At 41.0% G+C, this 24,610-nt stretch overlaps 1 protein-coding gene across 1 annotated transcript; it reads right to left on the reverse strand.

Annotated features, from left to right (window-relative positions):
* Window positions 1-1,603: 1,603 nt before the first annotated feature.
* Window positions 1,604-14,708, reverse strand: arhgap40 (Rho GTPase activating protein 40; the record flags this gene model as incomplete). Its single annotated transcript, XM_080495773.1, has 15 exons — window positions 1,604-1,916; window positions 2,482-2,537; window positions 2,701-2,852; window positions 3,106-3,249; window positions 3,478-3,684; window positions 4,302-4,384; window positions 5,467-5,626; window positions 6,945-7,022; window positions 7,471-7,562; window positions 7,908-8,073; window positions 9,106-9,254; window positions 9,939-10,017; window positions 10,557-10,777; window positions 12,296-12,519; window positions 14,560-14,708. The coding sequence occupies 15 exons, from the start codon at window positions 14,706-14,708 to the stop codon at window positions 1,813-1,815; spliced, it is 2,064 nt and encodes a 687-aa protein (XP_080351899.1). The 3' UTR covers window positions 1,604-1,812.
* Between the last annotated feature and the right edge of the window lie 9,902 nt (window positions 14,709-24,610).

The following is a 24,610-nucleotide window of genomic DNA, read 5'->3' on the forward strand; positions in this document are numbered from 1 at the left end:
ATCATTCTGACAGATTCAAAATGAGCCTTAAAAAAAACAACAACAACAAAAAAAACATCATATGTACAGAAACACGGCAAATTCCCACACTTGGTGCGGGCGATTCAATACAACATACTGTTACACTGGCTGCAGCAACTCCACATCATCCTACAGTCTTTGCTATCCTACACAGCACTCGCAAAATACAAGAAGCAACGACAGCGTTACATTCATATAAATAAGAATAGTCCAGAGAAGTCTCACGACTCACATCAGCACTTTTGCTTCCATTCATGGGTTTAAAAATGACACCGAAGACCAGCTTCACTGTGTCCTTAACAGCTCCCTTTATAGGTACAACAACTGTCTGTGAGGCCGTGACACCGGATCCCTCGGGGTGCAAAATCAAAACCTGGACTGTGATCACTGCTGTGAGCAGGTCGGGGGGGGGGGGGGGGTTGGAAGTCTGGGCATGTTCAGAGCAACCAGGAGAGCACAGGGATTCACAGATGCTGAGAAATCAGCTCATCAGTCTTTGAATGGCACAGATGAAGAAAGGAGAAAACGCAGAGAAACATCTCGTTTGTTTCGGAGCTTTCAGAGTGGACGTGACAAGAAACAGAGGATCAATATGGTAATTAACGGACTGAACAGTCAGGAACTGTTCACAGAGGTGATGAGAAGCTGGGATATTTAGGTTTTCTTTAGACATTCCACGTGAAGTTTTCTAGCATATGTGGGCCTGAACTTCAGGCAGGTAAATAACACTGTTTGGTAAAAGGAAGACCCTGAAACAGATCATTGGGATCTTATTGCAGTTAAAACTCTGAGCTGTTTTTCCACTGTCAGTCTGCTTTCTTTCCTGATACAAGTTAAAAAAAAAATGTCTGAGAAAAAGTTAGATTACTGACCTGTAAACCTTCACTAATACATGTCCAGTTACTAACGTGTTTACTTTAGCGAGTACACACACTGACTGTTGGGGAAATTGTAATGGGATAAAGCTTATTACAGACAAATTTAATCTCTATTTAGAGATATTATTATTTATATTTACTGATCTCTTTGGGGGGGAAATCTCTTCCCGAAATGTAACCAATCCTATTCATAGTTAACTAAGACTACCAATACGATGAGTAGTAATCTGCAAACCCTTGTTGAATGTTAACTGAAACATGCATCTTAAATATGTTCAAAAAAACCTTTGTAACGTGTAAACTTTTCACCAAAGAATAATTTGTATGCACCTGCAACCTTCGGTTGGATAGAACGGGTGCAGAATACGGATGGATGAATTGTGTGTGTGTGTGGAGCAGAGTGTGGTCTGAGAGGAAGGTGGTGGAGGAGGAGGAGGAGGAGGAGGATGACTTGGGCTCTCTATAGCCAGAGGTGCTTTGCATCCCCATCTGCTCGCTCATGGTTGGAGACCACTGCTTGAGAGAAAATATGGTGAATCAAACTCTCTCTCTCTCTCCCGATGAGTCACTGCAGCGGCTTTCAGCTTGCAGCGCTGCAGCCCTGCAGTGAAAAAAAAATAAATTCCAGAAATATATGGCCAGGAACAGGAGAAGAAAGGTAGAAGGGTTCAAAAAAAAAAAAAAAAAAAATTAAAAGAGGGCAGAGTTGGAAGACGTTTTGGGCTCGGCTCCAGGCTGATTCTCCATCTCTCTACTTCTGCTTCCTCCATCTGTCGCCTTGCTTGTTGCTCAGAGGATGAGCAGGACGCGGAGAAGCAGCGGCTGCAAGGTGTCTGCGATTTTTAAGGATTCTGCATGTAATGTTCTTCTCTCGCGCCGTTCTGTCACACCTGTCGTCTTGCGGACCTTCACGTCACAGCACTCTGCCGTTGGGTTTCAGTTTGATGAACCACTCTCCCGCCGGGTTGCTGTTGTATAAATCCAACAGGTGTGTGTCGGGGTCCAGACAGTGTTCACCTGCAAGAAAACACGGGCAGATATTCAGATATTTGTAATGCAAAATGTACATTTAAGTGTTCAGTGGATAAATGTCTCTATATATTTTTTAGACATCAGACAAAAAACTCCACAGTTGATAGATTTTAATGTGATAAAACAGAGAATCGTGAAAAATGATTCAAACTTATTCATCGATTAAAAAAAAACCCAAAGCAATCGGCATCTATTTGGTTAGTCAAAATTGACAAATCAATTATTGAGCTCGTGCTGCTATAAAAACAATGACAATAAGCTTCCAACTACAGATATTTTGTTGATAAAGTTAAATGAGGTAAAAGCTTTCTTTTTTTTTTTTTTTTTCCCCCCGGCTGTTTCCTGTGTCGGCTCTCATGTGAGAGCACAGACATGTGTAATAAGCATTTGTCTGCTCTGATAACTGCAGATGCACAGCTCATGTCTCTTTGGCACTTGCACACTTGGTTACATAAGACTTTTGCTGCTCTCATCAGCGCAGCGAGCAGAAAGACATGCAAATGTCAGCGCCGCTTCGATCGGGGTCAGTCGTGTCGACGCGTTCACTCACCGATGTTTCCTCCCACTTCGTACAGAGCGCAGTCCGGATACGCCACGGAGCCGTTTCTGTCGAGGGACGCACAGGAGCGGTGTGGTGAGGTTAAATACAGTTTCATTTGTGAAGGAAACAAAATGACTTCACAAAGAAAAATAATGAAATAAATAAAAGTTACAAGTCATCTTCGAAATGAACGTTTCGGTGTTTTTCAAACTTGCTGCAGTATCACACCTTCGTATTTTGCCTTTTCCGTTTTCGGGGCTGCGGAGGAACTGGCGTTGAAACTGGGCGAGCAGGTCTGAGGCTCGTGCGTTGATGTTGAGCTGGAAGTCCATCGTGCCGCTCACCAGATCTCCGACCTGAATCTTCACTGTTCGATGTGGCTAAACAACACAAAACAGAAAATTAAATATTGTGATGGTCGCCAAATTTAACTTTGAATACGGAGACAAAGAAGTGAAAAAAAAACTTGTTAAATCTTAAGTGGCGGACAAAATAGTGCCTGAGTTGAGGTTTCCAACCTTTCAAATATGATCAGATCAACAATGAAGCTCACAACGGCTGATTAATCAAGACTCATTATCAACATTGTGTCTTTACCGTTTCCAGACTGTAATACATGTTAAAGCAGCTCACCTCTGCGTTGTTCTTATCAGGTTTGTCTTTGCTGTCGGTGTGGATCTTCCTCAGCAGGTTCTTGATGCGGCGATCATAGAACTGGTATCGCCGGTTACTGTTCTCGTTCAGCTTTCGCACCTGGCTCATCAAGAAATTAGGAATCTGAAGAGAAAAAAACCAAAGAAACAACATGAGTTTGCATTTTTATTTATTAAAAAAAAAAAATAAAGGCATCTTCAAAATGATACTGTTGGTTAGAAAAAAGAACAAGAACATTGTGACGAAGACGTAACGAAACACTCGGTGAACAGGTTCGAATCCGCCGCTCTGAGGCGGCAGTGCTAACCACTGCAGCGGTGTATCACAGCTTTGTATGTGACGCGGTCGTACCGTCCAGAGCAGGTCCTGGTAGCGGATGAGCAGCCTCATAACGTCAGCCGCCTTCTCCGCCTGTCCCTTCTCCGCTCCCTCCGTCAGTCTGCTGGGGACCGCCTTGTGGAGGAAGAGGTTGGGAGCCATGATGGTGGCGACGGCCCACAGGTTCATCCGATTCCTCTTTTCCCGGGAAACCACCTTACTGAGGAACTCAAGCAGAGCCTGAAGGAAACACAGAGAGGAATGTTGTGACGCTTGTGTGATGCGGAGGTTAAGCATTTTGCAGCAGACCCTATGAGGTTAAAAGACTCTCCAAGCCTTTACGTGAACAGTGTGAATTTTTTTTCTTCTTTTTTTTTAAATAGAGAGGCCACTTAAAAGAAGCACAAAATAGAGTTAAGTGAATTATCACACTGACTAGATGATCCGTAACACCTCTACTGAGAAGTATGTTAATGCACAGCAAGTTTCAGCTGCCGCCACTGGAGTCAAAGTAATTAGTTCAGGTGGGTTTTATGCTCCGGGCTGCTGAAACTGCAAACTCGTGTGGGAGAAAGTGAGTCACAGCTAATGCGGGCGGTTATATAACAGAGCCGAGTGTTTAAAATGTGGATTAAGAGCGGGACAGCGAAGAGATGCATTATGAAACCAGAGCTTTGGTCAAGTGTCATCTGGGATGCTTTTCTGACAAATCGAAGACGAGCGAGCGGTGTGGAAAACATTTTGCACAACTTTATGCCACAGCAGCTGTTTTGGCTAATAGCGTGAATGTGGCAGTTTTGAGTCAGATTAAACTTTATTTTGGGGGTAAGATTCGCAGTTCCGAGTGTTGCCTTCACCTTCAGTGTGTTTCTGTTGGGCTCAGGCAGCAGCAGGATGAGCAGGTTCAACATGTGGAGTTTCTGCTTCAGGTCTGTGATGTCTGGGGAAGGAAACACACACACACGCACACACACGCACACACCCACACACACACACACGCACACGCACACGCACACGCACACGCACACACACACACACACACACACACACACACACACACACACACACACACACACACACACACACACACACACACACACACAGTTCATTTCCTCTGTGTTTGACTTAGAATAATGGGATGTCTAAAGATTAATGGCAGTGTGACAGGCGGTCATTAGGTTTGTTAGCTTATAGTCTGCGGTCACATGTCGTTTATCACGTTGCACGGATCCTCCTCACACATCAGCAGGCCATCAGTCAGGCTATATTAATATCAAGCTGTTCTTTTGTTATTAAACTGAAACTAATGTGAAGTAGCTGAACTTCTGGCTTTGCGGTGTCACTGCAGGAATGAGTGTTGGACCTTCAAATGATATCAACTTGTTCATCTTAATGTTGATTTCTCGGTCAGTGCAGGAAAGATAAGACTCTCATACTCAGTTAATTATGATCAGAGGTCTGCTGAGGAAAAGTGTGCAAACTGTGGCAAACGCCACTTTTATACAGTTTTTACAATTCATTAAAGCATTGGTCATTTGTTTTCCTAAGGACTGTATTTTGTATGTCTGGGTGTCCACTTGGGGGCGCCAGAGAGGGCGGCATCGTTGAAGGAGTAATCTATCCAATATAAATATATTTTAGGGTGAGAGATGCTTATCCCAATAGGATTTTTCCTTTGTAATTTTTGAGAAGTCATTTGATGAAACATTTTTTTTTTTTACTGAATGCAAATACTGTGTGCAAAACCAACGTTATACCAACAGTTGCAGACTATATACAGTATATATAATACAGACCTAACAGATTTATAATATCATGTGCCATCAAAGCAGATGTGATTCTCCACACAAAATCTGCTCAATACTCACACAATATTTTCATCTTAAATTAAGATTTGAAGTGTTGTATACGCCATAAAATAATGGCGTGAGACTACAACAAAACACATGCCAAAACAATACATACAACAAAAATAAATTGCTCACATATAAAAATGGTATTTTATTCCAGTAGGACACTGACCTCTGACAGCACTGAAGGTGTTGAGGTACTCGGCAGTGAGCAGCGGAGCTGGAAGCTCTCGGATGAACTTCTTGAGCAGAGCGGCGGCGTCGTTTGGACTCACTTCCTCCCAGCTGACCTGCCCTGAGTAGAAGTTGGTTTCTAGATTCTGTTGCAGCAGCTGCACAGACAAAACAGAATATTTTAGAGCAGTTATTAATCGGACTATAAAAGACAGCAAAACAAGCCAGGAAGGAGATCTGTTTAAAAAAACAGCCTGGGGGTTGTATTCTGTTGCAGCTGTTTCATTCTATGTGTATTTATCATCTTTATTTATTTTAGAGGAAAATGTTATTTGATTTCTTCATGACAACAATATTTTACAGATATGATCCTCATGAAGGTGGGAATTATAATCAGGGTCATCTTGTATATGGACCAATACAGAAGTTTATTTTTAGGGGAGTCGTTGTGGTCATTGATTAACACAAAACATAGTTTTTTAATGAGTTTCAGCGAGTAATCTTGACAGATTATTACATACATGACTACATATCCTAAATTAAATGGTCATTGCCTTAAATCTATAAAACAAAGTGATCCATCTTGATTTTTTCAAGTATTAAATGTAACTTTTATGAGTGCACTATGAAATCTTCAAAACATCAGCACAGGAGCAAATTCACATGCTTTGACACACTGAAAATAACATCTATTTAACACACTGACAATGTGAAATGTCTCTTCTTGTGTCTGATCATCAAAGTGCCAAAACAATTGAATTAGCTTCGTCTGCGAATGGAAACTCTGGCAGAAACTATGCTGAGCAACAGGACGAACCAGACGCTGTGAGGAAAATATTAACCATTGCCAAAGAGGAACTGATAAATCAGAACTACTCTATATGCCAACGTTTTATAGTGTTTCTAATTTCAAACGTGTCTAAAATAACTGGAATAGGCAGGAAAGGTGTTGTGATAAACAATCTATAAGGTGAATATTTTGGACTTGTGCATTGTAAGAGCATATTTAAGGACAAGCACTGGTGAACAACGTCAAATTAGACAGCTTCATTCACTCACATGTGGTTTTCTCAATCTGATCGATCACAATTAAATGCACAAGTTTTTGTCCTTGCAGTTTTTGCTGCCTTTGTGCTCACACGCCCCCTCTTGTGGGTATTTTTTTATTTAACTTATTTAATGTCACCTGTGCTTGAAATGAATCAAATACAGTGTCACAAAGGACATCTGACATGATGAAACTGATGAAAATTGATTTTAACTATTGAACCTTGTTTTTTGAAAGGCCAGTTACAAATACATACAGCTTGTTGATTTTCCTTCTATTCCGTTCAAGCATATCTGACATTTTAAAGTGTCAATAATTGAGCTGCACTTGAGGTCATGAAACATTTTCTATTTCACGACAGGTGAAGTGAAAAGGGCAGTCCTGTGGTACAATAATTGTGTCTGCGTGCATGCATCTACATTTTGTACCTTGATTCTGGACTGAGATCCTGGAACCCGCAGGATCCCCTCCGAATCGACTCCTTTCTTCTCCAGAAATGTCAGCAACTGCAGAGAGAGAGAGAGAGAGAGAGAGAGAGAGAGGGGAAAGGGAGAAGGAGACATGAGTGGAGTCAGGCGTCAGCAGATAAGAATCTCTCGCTCACCTCTGCTGGTTGCACTCAGTAACTGCTGCTGCAAACAGGGTGTGGTCAGCATTTGATATGCAGAGGACATTGGGGTCTGTTTTATCTTCCCTGTCTAAAGGAGCAGCTTTTGTGTTTGAAAGCATTAATGCACATCACATATGTTATAGTAATATGGCCAAATAAACAGAAACCAAGCTAAAATATAATTAGGATTAGATCGGGGGGGGGGGGGGGGGTGTTACATAAGACTTATATTTATATATATTTTTTTTTAAATAACATGAACGTACAGTATGTCCTCACTGTGCATGACATGTTCATATAGTGTTAAAGGTCACATTGCTGAGGGTTATTTGACAGATACATACGGCCTGCATGAAGAGAGGAATGGTGGTGTTGGGCTTCATTTTCAGGTCGCTCTCCAGCAGTGTGGCCAGCGGCACCCCGAAGAGTGTGCTCTCTGCGAAAGACAGGAGTGTCGGTCATGTCCTCCTCTCTTGAACAGCACGGGAGAGATGTTCTCCACATAACGTGAGTGACATGTAAATGCTTGTGGCACTATGTGTAGAGTCAGAAATAAAAGGATGATTTCTGAAGGATATACAACCATGTCTTGATGTAATTGTCATTGTCAAACTTCTATGTATAGAAATGTATATTAAAGATGAGGAGGCTAAGCGCATATGTTGTCTTATTCAAACTAAAATGCTATGGGGGAAAAAAAAACATATTGGCATCAGAAATTCTAGCAAATCAGAAAAGAGCTTTGAAGTTTGTTTTTTTTGTGAACTCAGAGCTCGCATACCTGGGATTTTCCTCTTTCCAGTTTTGTGCCTTTTGACCTCGAGCTCGAGGAGGTCGCTCAGTGCCGTCATGTCGATGAGAGCCAGCTGACGCACCTTCTTCATGTCAGAGTGAGACAGATCTTGAATATGTGTCACTCCGAGACGACACTTGGGGCAGACCACCCGCTGAGGGGAAACGGGCAAATCAGGGAAAATGTGAGAAGTGGAGGTAAAGAGCATGAGAAAGCCAACAAAAAAAGCAGATATTTACTGTACACTAGATTCGTCTGGGGGAGCAGAGAGGGCAGCATAAAACGTATAATAATGTACACACACTAACGGAACAGTAATTATGAGTGCATGTTTAACATTACTAATCCAATCCTCTAATTCTCTCCTATTTTACAAAGGAAACACATTTAGCCTGAAATAGAAAACTAAATCTGTTGTGACACAACAACTCTCCTTTTGTTTTGAGCTAATTCCATCATTCCTTATCGACTTAACCTCGTTATGTAACCAGCAGTGGAGGTTCCGACCGCAAATAAGTCTATAATAGCATTTGTATGTGAGTGTGCATTTATCAGATTTACATGAAAATCTAGATCCAAGCAGGGAGTCCTACAGTAACTCCTTTCAAACTGAAAACATATATAGAGACTTTAAAACATGTTTATATTGAATCTTAGATATTAAAACTGTGAAAACTTTGCGCTAGACTTGACGTGAGTTATGTGTGCAGTATTTTACTTTAAAAAAAATGTGTTGTTGTGATGCATATCCAATCTTCAAGGCATTTAAATTGAATTAAACTATGATTCTGGTGCAAAAACAAACTGTCAGAAGGTGTAATTACTAAACATTCACGCTATGCTAATTGTGCATCGACTGCCTTTCAATTAAAAGTGAGTGATGTTTTAGTCTACATTCTCGATATGATATTGGGTATACAGTCCAACACTTAAAGAACTGATCACATGTCCATTGTGCATGTCCACTGCTTTTGACTTTCTGTTGGCTTCAGCCTCCTGTAGCAATAGTCCAAAGATGAATTGACTATAGAAGATGGACAGGTGGATGAAGTAAGTGTTTCCCTTTTGTTGTGCATTTCATATCGAGACAATTTGACTTAAAATACTTATTTTCCTGAAGCCAGTGTGACCTACTGCCTTCATGGAAGGAGCGTGGGAGATGGAGAAGGAGTGTTTGGGTGCTTACAGGCAGGGTGCCGTCTTCCTTCCGCCGTTGGCCGCTATTCTGCGGCAGTTTGGCTTGCTTGAGGAGGATGACGGCCTGTTCGCAGTACGCCACGTCAGTGATGAAGAATTCCTCTTTCAGGGCGCCTCGCTGGTGTTCCGGCGTCATGGCTGAGTGAGAAATGCACACAAACAGCACTCTGTCAGCTCACAGAAGAAGATGTACTCTGTAGGCATGCAACGTGAGGAACAGGAGGAAGAAAAATAACAGAAAGTCAACATGGGCAGAGGGAAACGTTCTGTATATTCCCTTTTATCTCTTATCTCAATCAAACAGGTACAGATGAGCACGAAAAAGACACATCTGTATTTTGATAATAATGATGTGTTGTTTGTGAACAGACACCAACCGACTCTGCATCTTTCTGATTAAAAAAGAAGATTGTGTGATCGGTGAACTCTTTCCCCTGATTATTACACAAATGGGGACTTATTGTAGCAGCAGGAGCAGGAGCAGGAGCAGGAGCAGGAGCAGGAGCAGGAGCAGGAGCAGGAGCAGGAGCAGGAGCAGGAGCAGGAGCAGAATGCTGAGACCAGCAATTATCCAGGGATTAATGTGAACCAATGAGAGATTGATCCACATCAGGAGCTTGTATATCTGCTGCTCATGAGGCAGGCAGCGGCACTTAAACATAAAAGCAACTTGAGAGGTGATCCGATTAAGGAAATCTCCAACATCAGAGATGTGTTTCAGAAATGCAGTCACTGTACGTAGTCTTCTTCAGTGTTTCTTTTTGTTTGTTTGGTTTTTTTTTTTAAATTTTAACTCGGTCTAACAATTATTGTGATTTTTACCTGATAGTGGTGCTTTTGCTACCGACGCCATGCTGTTTTCGGCAAGGTCGTCACTGTGTTGAGACTCAGGTAAAACCGTCTGGTGAAAGAGAGTGTGGAAAGCAGAATGTTATGTTTTGTCCAGTGAGGAAACAGACACAGGTATGAGTGCTTTCTTTTGAGAAAGCTCTGATAAGGATCACAGGAACAACGTGTGGCTTCCCCTCCAGTGACAAAGCCTGGCCTTTACGCGCCTGCCTTCATGGAACAAGGCAGCACAATACATTTGAATAGAGTCCTGACAATCACCTGGGAAATATTTTACTTTCAAATCTATAATGCATCCACTGCACGCAGCACAGACAGGATGTGCTTGATGCTAAGTGGCTTTCACAGAGATTTTTAGCAGTGCTGAAACTGGAAACCCAGGAAACAGATTGATTCATGTGGCTCAATGTAAACTGATACACGTCTCGTGTGAATTACACATACAAGATGCGTCAACTGCTTTCAGAGTAAAGAAACAGCGTTGAATACATTTGAAATTAACCATTTTTTAATTAAATTTTTATAGATGATTTCAATGCAAATGACTCTCTTAGACTGAGAGCAGTTAACAGAGTATTTCAGAATGCTCACCTGAGCGATGGGGGAGTTGAAGATGTCACGAACGTCACGGGGTGGAGGTTTGTTCCTCTTACGGAGGGACAACGTGTATGAATCTATGCGACGCTGAACCGCCTGGGCCTGCGTTCGGGTCAGAGTGGACAGCAGCAACGCGTTTTCCACTTCCTCGCTGTCCTCGCTGATGAGGGTTGACAAGCCTGCATCAGCTAACCACTGCTCCTCCTGTTCCCCCTCTGGGACACAAGACACACAAAATAGGCTTTTTGAATATAGAAACACACACCAACAGTAAAACTAATGCACTGAAACACACACACACACAGATATTGAAAATCTTCACGACTTCTCATGTAATATAGCTTTTGTGTTACTTTCTCTTTCTTTCAAACCAACAACTACTTTGATGATAATCATACACAATATGATTTAAACCATTAAGATAAACATTGAGAGAGCAGATGCTGCTGGTTTGTTGTTGCTTTGCCATTTGGTCTGACAAAGCACTTTTTCCTTGCAGTCAAGTCACGTGACGGATGCATTAGCTTGAAAACATAAATAGTTAACTATGAAAGCCAAGCCTGAGAAAAGCACTGTATACATGAAGCCAGTACAAGTTTTCAAACACATCCCGGTGGTTTTATTAAGTCATATTAGTACTTTCTTTAGGAAATATAATTTTTTTTTCATAGTACAGTGGTCCTCAATAGCGTTTAGTCAATCTTTTGAAGAAATCCAGTGAGAGATGTATCCAATTTAGTGAATGAAGATATTGAGGAATGTATAATATTGGCGAACACAATGCTTCCTATAAATATTCAATCATGTCTATTTGGTACATTAGGATGCTTTCTTGATTTACTATTAACAATTACACAGTTGGAAACTCGTGTTTTATTGACCTTTCATCTAGTAAAAATGATGTTCTTGTCAAGTCATGTGCAGATTGATTGCTAATGAATATCTACTCAAAGATAACATGCATATTAAGGAAATGATTAAGACATCATGAAATGTTTTGATACTGTTAATCAGAGGGTATTAGGTACATTCATTATATTTCAAATTTGACCAGTTTTCTCAAACCACAAGACTTTTCTCTCACTTCAGCTTAATCACTTGTTTACACGTTCAATTGACTGAAATGATCATAAAACTACCAGCTCATCTCTCATTATGAGCTGGATTTAATTATAACAAGAGCTGATTTCTACAGGCGATCAGAGCTTTAACTTATGAAGAATGGACTTTTAGCACCTATACATAGGAGCTCTTTTCATCAATTTATTATTGGTTATTAAAGATAATACTGAAGCATAATAACATAGAGAAGAGATGCATTTATGTTGAGTCTTTGTTCCACAGCAGATGAAAAATAATCCATTAAAGGGCAGAATTAACACAATCAGATTATTTGAATAGGTACCACAAAAAGAGCACTCACTCCCACTGAAAGTCAGCATTCATGAATGGCTATTTGGTGTCTGCATAGAAAACACTGTCATCCTAATACTGTTTGATAGCGTTGTCATGGTGATGAGTGCTACTTTGCTGCATGACGGAAACCTGATATGTTGCCATGGTGAGTACATCATTTCATGGCAGACCTCTGAAGCGGCTGACTGAAACAATAATGAATTATACTTGTATATCACACAGATTTACCAGGTCTTCTCTCTCTCTCTCTCTCTCTCTCTCTCTCTCTCTCTCTCTTACAGCTCATGATCGATTAACATAGGATCTGCAGTGTTTACCTTCGGATTGTCGGGAGTCTCTCCTGGTGCAGTCAATGTCTGCGTAGCCACTCCCCTGTGTGATGTTCTCGACCTCACTCCAAAATGAGTCCAGGCAGAGTTTGTCGGGGTGCTGCTCTTGATCCGGCAAGGGCGGCGAGTCTGTGCTGTGCGCGAGTTCAGCGGCTGCCTGGTCCTGCGGGCTGGCCCAGGGCTCCACACTCATCTCGGTGGGGCTGGGATCTCTGGTGCAGACATACACACACGTAAAGAAGTCACACGCATGCATGCAAACAAATGTGTGAAGGCACAAAGACACACATACAAACACGAGGGGAGCAATGAAGACTGAGAGCTGGGAGCGTCTGGAGCGATGGAGAGACAAAAGGAGAGGGACGGAGGGAGGGCCGGCGTGAGGAGAGAGATGGCGAGGACGGACACAAAGGGGGGTCTCTATTGTTCTTGTGAAACGTGTCCTTCAAGTACCCTGCAGAGCCACTAGATGTCAGTGTAACCATGTGAAACTGGTGTATCTGAGGGTCACACCCCCTCCTCTGCCTACTGAAATGCATCTGCATACATGCAGCTCAACAACAAAGGGAAATTAAAGATGTAATTGATAAAAGAATAAACAACCGTATTTTCCATGCAGAAAGGCGAGAGAAGCAGCTTGTTATATTATGTGTAGGACCAATGAAGAGAGAACACTGTTCTCAGAAAACAATGGCGTGTCCTCAGCACCCTCAGGCAGTAAAATGTGACCTGCAGGAAGCGGTCAGCTGATTCACTGCCTCGGTGTGTGGTTCAGTTACATTCTTTGAGTCAGCACATCTCAAGACACATACCAAACCACACTGCTCCGTGTTTGAGGCATACCAGATGGCTTATCATGGCATCACGAAGGCACAGAGAGAGGCATTGAGACGATAGCTGCTGGATGTGTCAGAGCCAAAAATAGCCATCATACTTTACATCTTGATCCAATGAGTTTATCGAGACATTTTTCTTTATAAACACATAATCCACATGCCGGAGGAAGTGATTTTAGATCATGCTTGTATAAATAGTTTGAAGGTGTATTAGAACAGAGGAGTGGCAATGGTGGGTTTCAGCTGATATGTAGTGTAACCAAAGCCTCTTTATTAAACTATGTTGCATCTGATCACCCCCCCCCAAGATTATATCAATTCTATTTTCAATGGACTATAAATAGGACAAAAAAATAGACACTTGCAATACCTTTACTGTTCTCTGAACAAGTATGGTTATAATCCATCCTACAGAAGACCACGATATAGCCAACGCTACAATATTGTAAAGCGCTTTGGGCAATTTGCACAATCTGCTGATTGTGCTGAGCAAATAATCCAATACTTGTGCAAAGCTCCATCAACCATGGTACCTAACCCCAACTCTAACCCTAACCCGTCACCCAGAAGCACAACACAGTAGCATTTACATTCAGTCAGTCTCTGAGGAAAATCTTACATTTTTCCCAGCGGGCAGATTTCTGATTTTAATCATCCAAATGCCAGGAGATAACAGAAATCCTCACAATAACACAACGGCAGGATACATGAAGAAGACTTTACAGTTATATAAATATAAAACAAGGCACAGCAGTGCACAGTGTTAAGACCTGACAACTACAAATGTTTGTCACTACTGTCCATTAAGTGACTCTCGAAACCCGATTTTTATTTCACTTACTAAGAAATTATAACTACTCCTGATTCCTGTTTTTGGAGGTTCAGTTTTAGAGAAGTGCCTTGCTCATGATTACATTAAAAAAGTAACAACAATTTATAAATTAAATTCATGGTCATCTCCAGCAGCTCAATAGAGTAAACTAAACAATCACACAAGCTCAACATTACTTTATATATGAGGATTAGCACTGGGACAGATATTGCAATAACACAGATCAGGCAGATGTAAAGTACCCAACACCTGGCTCAGTCACAACAATTTAAAAACCATGTACCTGTAAAATCACAAGATGTCTCACGTGCTAGGCTGCACACTGTAAAGTTCTTAGAATACTTTACATGAACTCAGACATTTAGGACATTTTTGTAAAAGACAAAAGTTGTATAGGCGAGCCTATACAACTTGGACTTGCATGTCTAAGTTTAAATGTTGTACTGTACTATCAGGTAATTTCTGGTGATCTGTTATCCAAACAACTGCACAATAACAAAGGATGTTGAAACTTGAATCCATACATCTGTGCAGGTCATCCTGCTGATCCAACTTCAGCTCCATCTCTCTCTTGTCACACATACCTGGGTTTTTTCTTCTTGGGCGAAGACTTCCCGCGTTTGCTCCCTATGGGACTGCGGTGTGCACGGAGCCTGAAACGGTTTAATCTGGTGCGTGGAAACTGCATGTTGGGCCCCAGTCCAGTCAAGGCTACCTCCTCTTTGCCTCCCATATCCTCAGTACTGTAGAAATCCAGGAATTACAGTCCTTGAACAGAAGCCGGCTTCATCCACTCCCAGTGGTTCAAGCCCGTCTGAATGTAAATCTACTCGCTGCTCCAGTTTCTTTGCTGAGCAGGAGGAAGTTATGTTGCAAGACTTGCGCGTGGCTCAAGGCTCGGTGCTTGTGAGCTGAGTGAAGCAGGACTTGGAATGCAGGACGGAGAGTCGACTCCCTGAACATCAACACTTTGATTCATACCTGTCCCCTCCTCCCTCGTCACTCTGGCAGGAGGCGCCCTGCCCACATTGCCTGTTGGCCACCGACTCTCTCACTGGTTCAAATATGAATCAGTAACCTGTCACTCTTAAACCACTCACCTAAAACACTTCGGCTAAAATAAACAAATGCATTTCTTGTTGTCGGGCTGTACATTTCTAAAGTGACATATAGGATAAACCCTCGAGTGACACACGAGAAAACCGATTGACCGAATGACTACTTGTTTGTCGGCTCTTCAGTGCTGTTTCTCCGGTAACGACGGTTCTTGATTTCATTAACAAGGACTCCTTTTTTAATCAAGTTAAATCAATCAAACAGGACTTAAGGTGATTATGAGGTCTATTTATCTGTGTTATGAAGCTTTCCATCGTTAATCAGACAAAACCTTTTGTGATTGATTCTCTTATCTGTCTACACACTGTGGTAAATCAATCATGCCTCATAAGCAAGTAGACAAGAGTTGCGTCAATCAAATTCTCAGAGTTTGCTTGTAGTTCCTGATTTCATACCTGGCTGCTTCTACACATTTTATTATAATGACTGCCAGGTGGCTGCGATTGTGATTACGTAGTATATGCATGGGACAGGATGACAAAAAACATAAAGCAAAGCAAAGATTCACGGGATAATCAAGTGCAACAGGTCTGTCAGGATTGCAAGTGAGAAACCTTGTAACCTCCAAATACCTCAGAAAATGACTGATTCATGATTGTTATCCTTCCTGTCGTGTTCATGGATGCTCTTATATAGGAACTGAATGTAAAGAGACTGAAACAGACAGTCGAGTGACAATATGTTGTCGTATTATTTAAAACACTTGTTTTTCAAATGCTCCCTCATGCATGACTTAAATCTATTTCAATCACAGTTGATGGAATAATCTTGGGAATGTGTGTTCATGAAAAGTCAGGACCTGCTGTTCGGCGTTCATGAAACAGTGTCTCTATTACTTCAACCCCTAAAGATTCAAAACTCTTGCACTGAATGCATATACAAGAGGCACACAGAAAGAGCGTTCATATTTTTCAGACCACAACTTTTTGTGAGGTTTGTTTACATTATTTTGATATTGTGATAATATGAGGTGAATGTTCAATTTTTGTTGCACCAATTCTTTTAGACTGAAATCACAAATAAACGCAATAAACAAATACACCACAATGCTAATATACTCTGCAGTTGTTTTTACTCTATACTGCTTTGACAACTGATTCATTTTTCTTTTTAAGCCAGTAAATATTAATGACATAAAATCCTGTGTTGGCAATTTTGTTTAGGTTATGATAGCCAGATGGTAATTTAGGTAGGAAGAAATGTCATGCATCCTGGGAGTGGCTCTCTGACGCTGCAGATCACAAATCACATTCTGGCCTGCGGGAGGTCTCTTTGGTTTGTAGTTAAACTTTAGTTCTTTACTAAGTCCAAATCCTTTTACAGATGTTGGTACTTGGTGAAAGTACCGACACAATATCATAACAAGACAACATGATTGGACACAAACCTAGTAATTGGACAGAAAAGGGATGAAAAACAATTACACTTTTAATTTGAGACCAGTATTGGAAGCCAATAATAGTAAATGTGATTCTGACCACTCAGTCCTGTTCCGATACAAGCACATTATTCAAACATAGTGTTACTCTTTTAAATTCTACCCTCTCAATTACCGTGGTAATGGCTTCATCCTCGATAACAACTTAAAGTGCAATGGCGAAATCAACTATGAAGAGAAAAGAGGAGGAGCTTTCTATATGTGTCACAGGTTTTCTCGTCTTGCCTGAAGACCAAGATAAAAAGAGGTATTGTCTTGGTTTTTAAATGAGCCAATAACACTTTTCACCATGTGCCAGGAAGTAACAAAGCCCAACCACAAAACAAAGCACATGCCCTGTGCTAATTTTAAACATGCGCAACTGAAAATGTCACAGTACTGGGATTGTTACTTGTTCACTGGACCTCCATTAACAGAGTCAACAGGAAGCCATTTCTGCAAAAAAAAAAAAAAGACCAAATATGAAACTGCTATCTACTTTCACACTCAGTATTGTGGGAAATAACACTGAGTAACCCCAACCAACAACTCGAGCCGAGGAATACAGTAATCCACTTGAAAATGCGGCTCAGGTGTAAAGCGACACACTGTTTAATCCTTGTAGCTGAATTCCTCTGAAAGCCTCTTAACTTGCAGAGAATGCAACAATTAGCTAATATGGCCTTGAGAAAGTGTTTCTTCTCAACGTCCATCACAGCATGTAAGATATGTGGTCAGGAAACTCATAAACAAAGACTGATGGCTTGCAATTGAAATAAATTTTTTCCACATATATGATATTCCCCAACTGCATTCAGGTTAAGAAGCACATGGAAAGGAACACGGAGATATTACATGTTCCAGAATTGTGACAATTGCACACGAAAATTGAGCCCTCCCCCAAATGCCCTCAAATTCAAAGTGACAGCCACACCTTCTTCAGCCAAATAATACATGTAAATGAAAAGCTTCTCCTAAGACACAAACCCCAGCAGACCCTGATCACACAGCAGAAGACTAATCCTACCTGGCCTTGGCCCGCCCCATCACTCTGCCGGAGAGTAGCAGAAGGATTGCCGAGCCACTTCTCCCCAATGGCATCCTGCTGTTGTCCCCCCTAAAGTGGTGCGAGCTGTAGGAAACAGCAGCTGCCTGCCCCTGGCAAGCTGTGTTCTTGTAAGCTCTTCAATGCACAAACACATGAGAACAAGGACGAGTCTGACTGCGCTGGCAGGAACGACACTTCATCACATCCTGAGGCAGGAAAAAGGAGGTCTGCGCGGCGGAGCGGGGAGAAAGGCAGAGCAGCCGGGAGGTTGAATAGTTGACTGGGGCTGGAAGGGATGGACCGAGGGAAGATATGGCATGAATGGCTGGTATGAACAGGGCTCAGGCTCAATGCTGAACAGATGAATCAGAGAACTTAACAGCTGCTTGTCTGACTGGTCTGCTGGTGGGATGGCTCAAGTGACACTAGTTTAACTTAGACACAGCTCACTCCATTACTGTCACAATCAAAAAGTTGAACACACGCTTTATGCCGGTGGCTGCATACTGATTCATTCATTTGCGGATTTACTGTGTATTTATTGTTTTCTTCAGCTTGGCCTCTAATATGGCCTTCATTCTCTATCTTAAAACTTGCAATCCAATTTGTCACGTCATCATGACAGCAAAGTTATGAATATGATTCACTATCTGAGTGACAGAGACTTAGTTCAATGGCGTCCATGGACAATATCCAAGGTGTGAATGAAAAAACATTCAACTCACTGAATGAGAACAAGACTCAAAACAAGGATCACAAAGCAGACTAGCCACAGACGACATGTGGCGTTCCTATCTATGATATTTCGACACAGGTCAGCTGGTCTGCACAGCTACACTCTAAATGGGCCGAGGCAACTGGTGGGTTTATCATGACACTCACAATTCAGCTTGAAGCAAAACTCCTCATTGAAAATCAGCTTTGTCTCTGTGTTGGGGAGTGTTTTAGAGGTTAATTCTAATGAATTGGACTTTGTCGCTCTGACTGGATGCAAATTCTACAAAATCCATATAAAATTTTCAGGATCAAGCTGTATGTGTGCTTTAATGAATGTAAATCTAATAATGAGAGTGATTCTCAACTTTTAACAACCTTTAAAACACAGATGGGCAGAAAGTCTTTCAAAAACTTGAAAACCAAGTTCCTTCTTTTCTTATTCTTTTATTTAGTTGGATAACATTGTCTTTATCTTAAACATTAAATTGTTGATCATTTTGCTGACCCGCTTGCAGGTCAGGTCTGAAGGATATCAAGTCATATTTTGCAGAGCATAAGGCTATCTCCATTGCACAGTACAAGATATCTGCCAAGATCTATGCAGTCTCATTTCTATGCTCCTGGTGTCTCAGCGTATTGGCAATTTTCCCAACAACTTCTTAAGAGTCTGTATCTCTATCCAGATCAACACAGATTACGAAGACCACAAGGTGCCTCTTGGTATTTTACCCTTCTTATGAGTCCTCCACAAACACTACAATTTCTTTGCTTCTCTCTTGTAATTATTTAAAGGAAGTCAAACAAAACCCACTCTCTGACACTCTCCTTTGTAATTTCTCTCCCACATAAGAACACCTTAACTCTTGCAGAGTGACTAGTTCAAATCATCGTCTATTTCATCCTCCGATTGAAAGTTAAACTTTTTTTGCCACTTTCTCTCTGACCATTTCTGTTTTTTTTCTTCTCTCTAGTAAATCGAGGCCTTATCCGACAATCCTCCTTTAGCTCATGGATACGTCTGTAGGAAAAGGAAAGTTCAGAACGTGATGGCGCGCCTTCATGTGACCTGGCAGATGGCATGTGACAGGCAGCTCAGCTTCATGCCCTGCTCATCTACGTCTTTGGCAACCAGGGCACCGAGTGTGTGCGTGGAGCGGAGGGGGAGGGAGGACAAGGAAAAGGAGGGCAGGAAAAGAGAGGTGAATACAGGAGAGGGGAATCGTGATAAGAGGGCAAATGGTGACAGGGGAGGATAAACTGGGCTTACAGGCGAAAAGGAAGGATGTCGGAAGAGTGGAAGAAAATCGTTTTAAGAATTGCCTCAGCGATTCGCTTTTTAGTGTCATCTGTGTTGTCAGTTTTTGTCTGACAGCCACAGAATATTAGTCTGATCAATGCTCAAATGTGGAGTGTGGCGCTGCTGGAGCTGAGACAGACTCACCAACACTTCCAGATGGTCTGACTGACAAGTGAATAGTGACACAGTGCGGATGGCGACAGCACACAGAGATTTGGTGGCACACCAGCAAAACATGCTCACGAATGTGCAAATGCAAAAGCACACAGAAAACAACATAGGGAATTAAGATTGTTGATTTTTCTTAACCTGGAAGATTAAAGATAAAATGCATGCAGCCGAAGTAAGGTAACTTCAAACTCAAGTATACCAGGATTCAACAACAACCACATGAAATGCAGGGAAACCTGCAGTGATCACGTTTCCACGAGTGCAAAACATTTTTTTTATTGGTAAAGCGAGTCATGCACGCCGATTATTATTGGATACATACACAGAGCTGTGCAGCAGCGACCGCATTCCTGATTCATGACCACAGTCACGCGAGAGTTCCTACTCATCGTTTCTTATGTCTCAAAAATGTCGCACATTATTGCAACTTGTTCTGAAAGCACAGACAGGCAATGAGCAAGAAAAAAACTAAACGTTATCATAAACAAACATTACTGTGATTCAAAGCATCCAAATGTGTGCTGTGCATCACTGATTGTAGCCCGTTTCTCTGAATTATGCTCCTGTGACATGATTTCAATACAGACATTGGTCCTGAACTTCAATCAATGATCCTTAAAACAGTTAATGAAGTTAACTTTTGCATCAGAAAAATACATACCCAGAAGAAATAACATAAATTAGTATATAGCAGAAATTTTGAACTTCAACAGGCATGCTGACTCAGGTCTGAGTTTGTATACAGGCCTGGAATGTTGAGAGTCAAATACAATTCTTTTAACGTCAAAAACTCTCACTCTGTAATAAGACAATTCAGCACATTCATCTATTCCTTCTTTTAAGACAACTCAGCAGTCAAGCAGTATGTCAGTATCAAGGTACATTATTGCTGATTGCTATTTAACAACTTAATACTTCCAGGCATACGACAGTGGAAAACAGGCAGGAAGCAAACAGCATGTTTATTCCTGAAACTATACACCTACATGATCACAACAGCCTTGATAAATGATATGAACATGATCTGCAGCATATAACCATATCTCTTCAGATGATGGGGCTGAACTAACTTCCCTGACCGGATCTCTTTCACTGAGCCGTTTCAAAAACACCAAGGTAACATCGGCTGCACATGAATCAGTCAGAGGTCACAGTTATACCGCTCACTTTATTACATAAGTTGTTGGAGTCGCATTCTGTCTAAATGGCCCATTGCATCAAGCCTACAGACAAATATCCTCACGCGACGTCCCACACATCATCACATCAGCTGCTTCGCTGACCTGTGACAGGCTTAAGCTTCAAGTAAAGAAAGCTGGAAGACCTTCTCGCCTCGAAACATATGGAGCTAAAGTGGATTACAACCACCACGCTACTTTACACTTAGTCTTGGAAGCTCACACCCTCTTTGGCCTCCTAAGTTTTCAGGGGCAAATGTCACAACGGATGACCATGTCGATGCACAGATGATAGTCTCCGATGAGAGAAACTAAACACAAATTTGTTCACCTTAAATTAGCATGCTTTTGCAATAACTTTCTGTGAAGGGGAGCTCATTGGTCCGCACTGTGGTCAATGACATTATTTAACAGTAAGAGGCTATCTAGAAATGCCAAGTATGTGTTTGTGGAGATTTAAACTTGTCACCATTTGTGGGTTTTGGACTTTTCTCCCTTTCTTTTGACCAAATAACCTATATAACCTACTTTGCTGACCTTTATTCACGAGTTTAATGCTTTTATGTAGTATTTCATATTAATACCTTTATTCATGTACTTACTTTTATTATATATTTATAGTATATATATATAGCTATATATTATACAGTTTAATCTACTTTTTCATAACTTTTAAAAATATGTGTACTCTTAAAGCAGCTTAAAAAAAGAAAAGAAAAGAAAACAAAAGAAAACAAAGCCTTTTTGCTAGTTAAATAAAATTTTATATTTAAAAAAAATCCCTAACACTGATAAATGTTTCAAAAGCCAGAGCAGTGGGGATTGTAAAATAACCAATGTAACAAATTATAAAAGTCAACAGGAGTGAAACTGAAGGGAATCACGCGCTTCAAAGCAGATTTGCGTGAACGTGCAGCAGAGGTGAGCAGACCTGCACGTGCAGGCTGAAAAAAACCCTAAACAAAACAAAACAAAACAAAAACAACAAAACAAACGCCCATCGAGCAATCAGTAACCCTGCAGGACCACCACCAACACACCTTATTCACCAATATCACAGAGCTGTTTTCAAACATAATAATTCATATAATAATTTTTGGAAATTGTTGCCATGAATGCACAAAAAGCTCCATCAATTAAAGCAGGTTACTCACCTGAGAAAACACTGTCGACGCCCCCGGAGTGAGAAGCCTCGACCGAACGTAAAAAGACGTGTTTTCCATGGAGATTACCGGCAGAGAGAGTCTTTCTGTCTTCTTCGGAAAAGTGACAACAAACTGACAGATGGTAGGAAAGGTGAGAGGAGCTGCGGGGAGGCTGCCGCTGTCCTCCTCTGTTATCCCGGTCGTCCTGACGTCACCACGCACAGCTCCACAACAACAGAGCCATATGACGCGGTCCGCGCGCCACTACTCACGAGCAGCCACACCTGGCACGTTGGCGTTGGCATAATGTGTATAATCCCTTTCATACGACTGAAGGATCTGCAGAGCAGGTGTCTTGAGTTCTAGCAGCATAATGGTGGTTATAGGTGACCGTAATTCTGACGTCATAGAAGGGCTTGACCTCTGTGTCAATCAAACTTTATTTATATAGCACTATTGTATCTCAAGTCCTACAACCATCCCTTCCTCACAATTCCCCAAAACCATCCCTCCATTAACCCACAATCTATTCATATTTTAATGGCTAAGAAAACTATGTATTTACTATATCATAAAGAAACAACAAAGGTACTGTTAAAAGATAAAGTAAAGAACCAATGAAAAAATAATGAGTCAGGACTCCCCCTCTCTAGATTAACTAAACGCAACAAAACAATGATAAGAATATGCAACAGAGGTGACAGTGAAGAAGTTACCCAAAATGACCTGATCTGTCTTTAGTTTGCTTGTGAAATTAAAAGGTCAGAGGTGATGAAACCTGATCAAAATGAATCACGTCAGAGAGGATTTTGAACTGTGTATAATCCCTTTCATACGACTGAAGGATCTGCAGAACAGATCAGTTTTTATTTCTTCTTTTTCAGCTTTTTCTGTTCTAAACAAAAGCAGCGAATACTGAGAGACAGACGGTTGCACACATTCAACATTTACATTTAAAGACCATTTGTTTCACTGATTAGACTTAAATATGTCTCATGGTTTTAATATGTTCCAACTATGCCTCCTTTGTATGGATAGAAAATTTTGTTAGCCTACAAAATATTATCTATTTCCTGTTTTGTACTTTTCCCTTTGTTCATGTCCTTTGTGTTATTTTGATTTCCTTGTTTTCTTGTTGTTTGGGTTTCTTATTTTCAGTCTTGTTTCATGTTCCCTCCCAACCAAAGACACAAATTCAGATAAAATGATTTTACTGGCCTTCTTTTCAAGTCATCACGGACAAAGATGGATATAAAAGATATGAAAAGATGTTTTGTATTACCCCTCTGTTTTATGAAATTCAGCTTTGCAAAAATGTCCGTTGGTATTGTTTCCAAGATTACAATAGTGCAGCAGCCTCACAAAGACACTGGATACACAAACGTCTTATTGGCAGATTAGAGACGTCTGTTCCCTCTATTTGTCAGAGCAGTAGAACCGCATACAAGGCAGCTTCTCTGGGATTATGCCACACGCAACAAAGTATCATAGCATTCCATATCCAAGTTTGCTCCCAATGGATGGACTGAGCACCTTGCATGGCATCCGCCTCCACAGGTGTATGAGTGGAAATCTGTGTGTGAATGGGTGAATGTGATTAACAGTGTAAAGTAATGTAAACACACCCTGAGCATGGGGTGAAAAATTAACTTGTCTATGCAAAATGAACCGAAAATTCCATTTTGATTAAAGTTGGGTGTCATGTAAAAAAAACAAAAAACATGTAAAAGTGTTTTCATTTAATTTGCTACATCTACAATATTTGATGCTCCTGAAGGGGTAGATGGGGATAGGCCCTCTTGCTTGTGGTCATGTTGCACGTACTTTAAAAAAAAAAAAATTTCACCTTCTTGTCGTTCATACGTTCACTCCGCTGTCATGACACATCTCTTTCTTACTTTTGTGCATGTTTAATCTATGTGTAATGTTAAGATTTCTTCTTTGCACTTCAGTTATTTTCCTTTTGGTTATGTGATTTTGGCTCTTTTTGCATAGATTTGTGCTTTTTTTGCTGACATTTCACATTTTAGCCATTTTCAAAAATCCCCTTTGTTTTTGTGTGCATGACTTTGTATGTACAGTGATTTAATGGGGATTATTTGGGGGGGTTTGCAAACTCCACACACCACCACATAACTATATGAATCTTATGATTTGAGTCGACAACTAAATAAGAAGTAGGCTCGAAGTGTTCTGTGGCCAAACTTAGCTTTCTGGAAATTTCATTGACATTCACCGTCACATGTATTTCATCCATGAAACGGCCAAAAAAATACAAAACAAAAAACTTGACTGTATACCTTATGTGACACATTTTTTTGTGTGTCTTCTATTTCCAAGGTCAAAAATGAACTTTCAAGCACTCATTCAATGTGTCATCTGTTTAACAAGGCCGTCTGACCCAGATTTAGACCACAACTTCCTTAAACACAATCACAGCTGGACGAAAATGAACAATGTTTGTTATTTTAAGTCACGCTCGCTGTATGACTCCAGGGAACGCTGATCTTTTGGTCGAGCTGTCTGGCAGCTGAGCCGTGTGTCCA

This window comes from Blennius ocellaris (genome assembly GCF_963422515.1).
Source record: "Blennius ocellaris genome assembly, chromosome: 4".
NCBI classification, from domain to species: Eukaryota; Metazoa; Chordata; class Actinopteri; order Blenniiformes; family Blenniidae; genus Blennius; species Blennius ocellaris.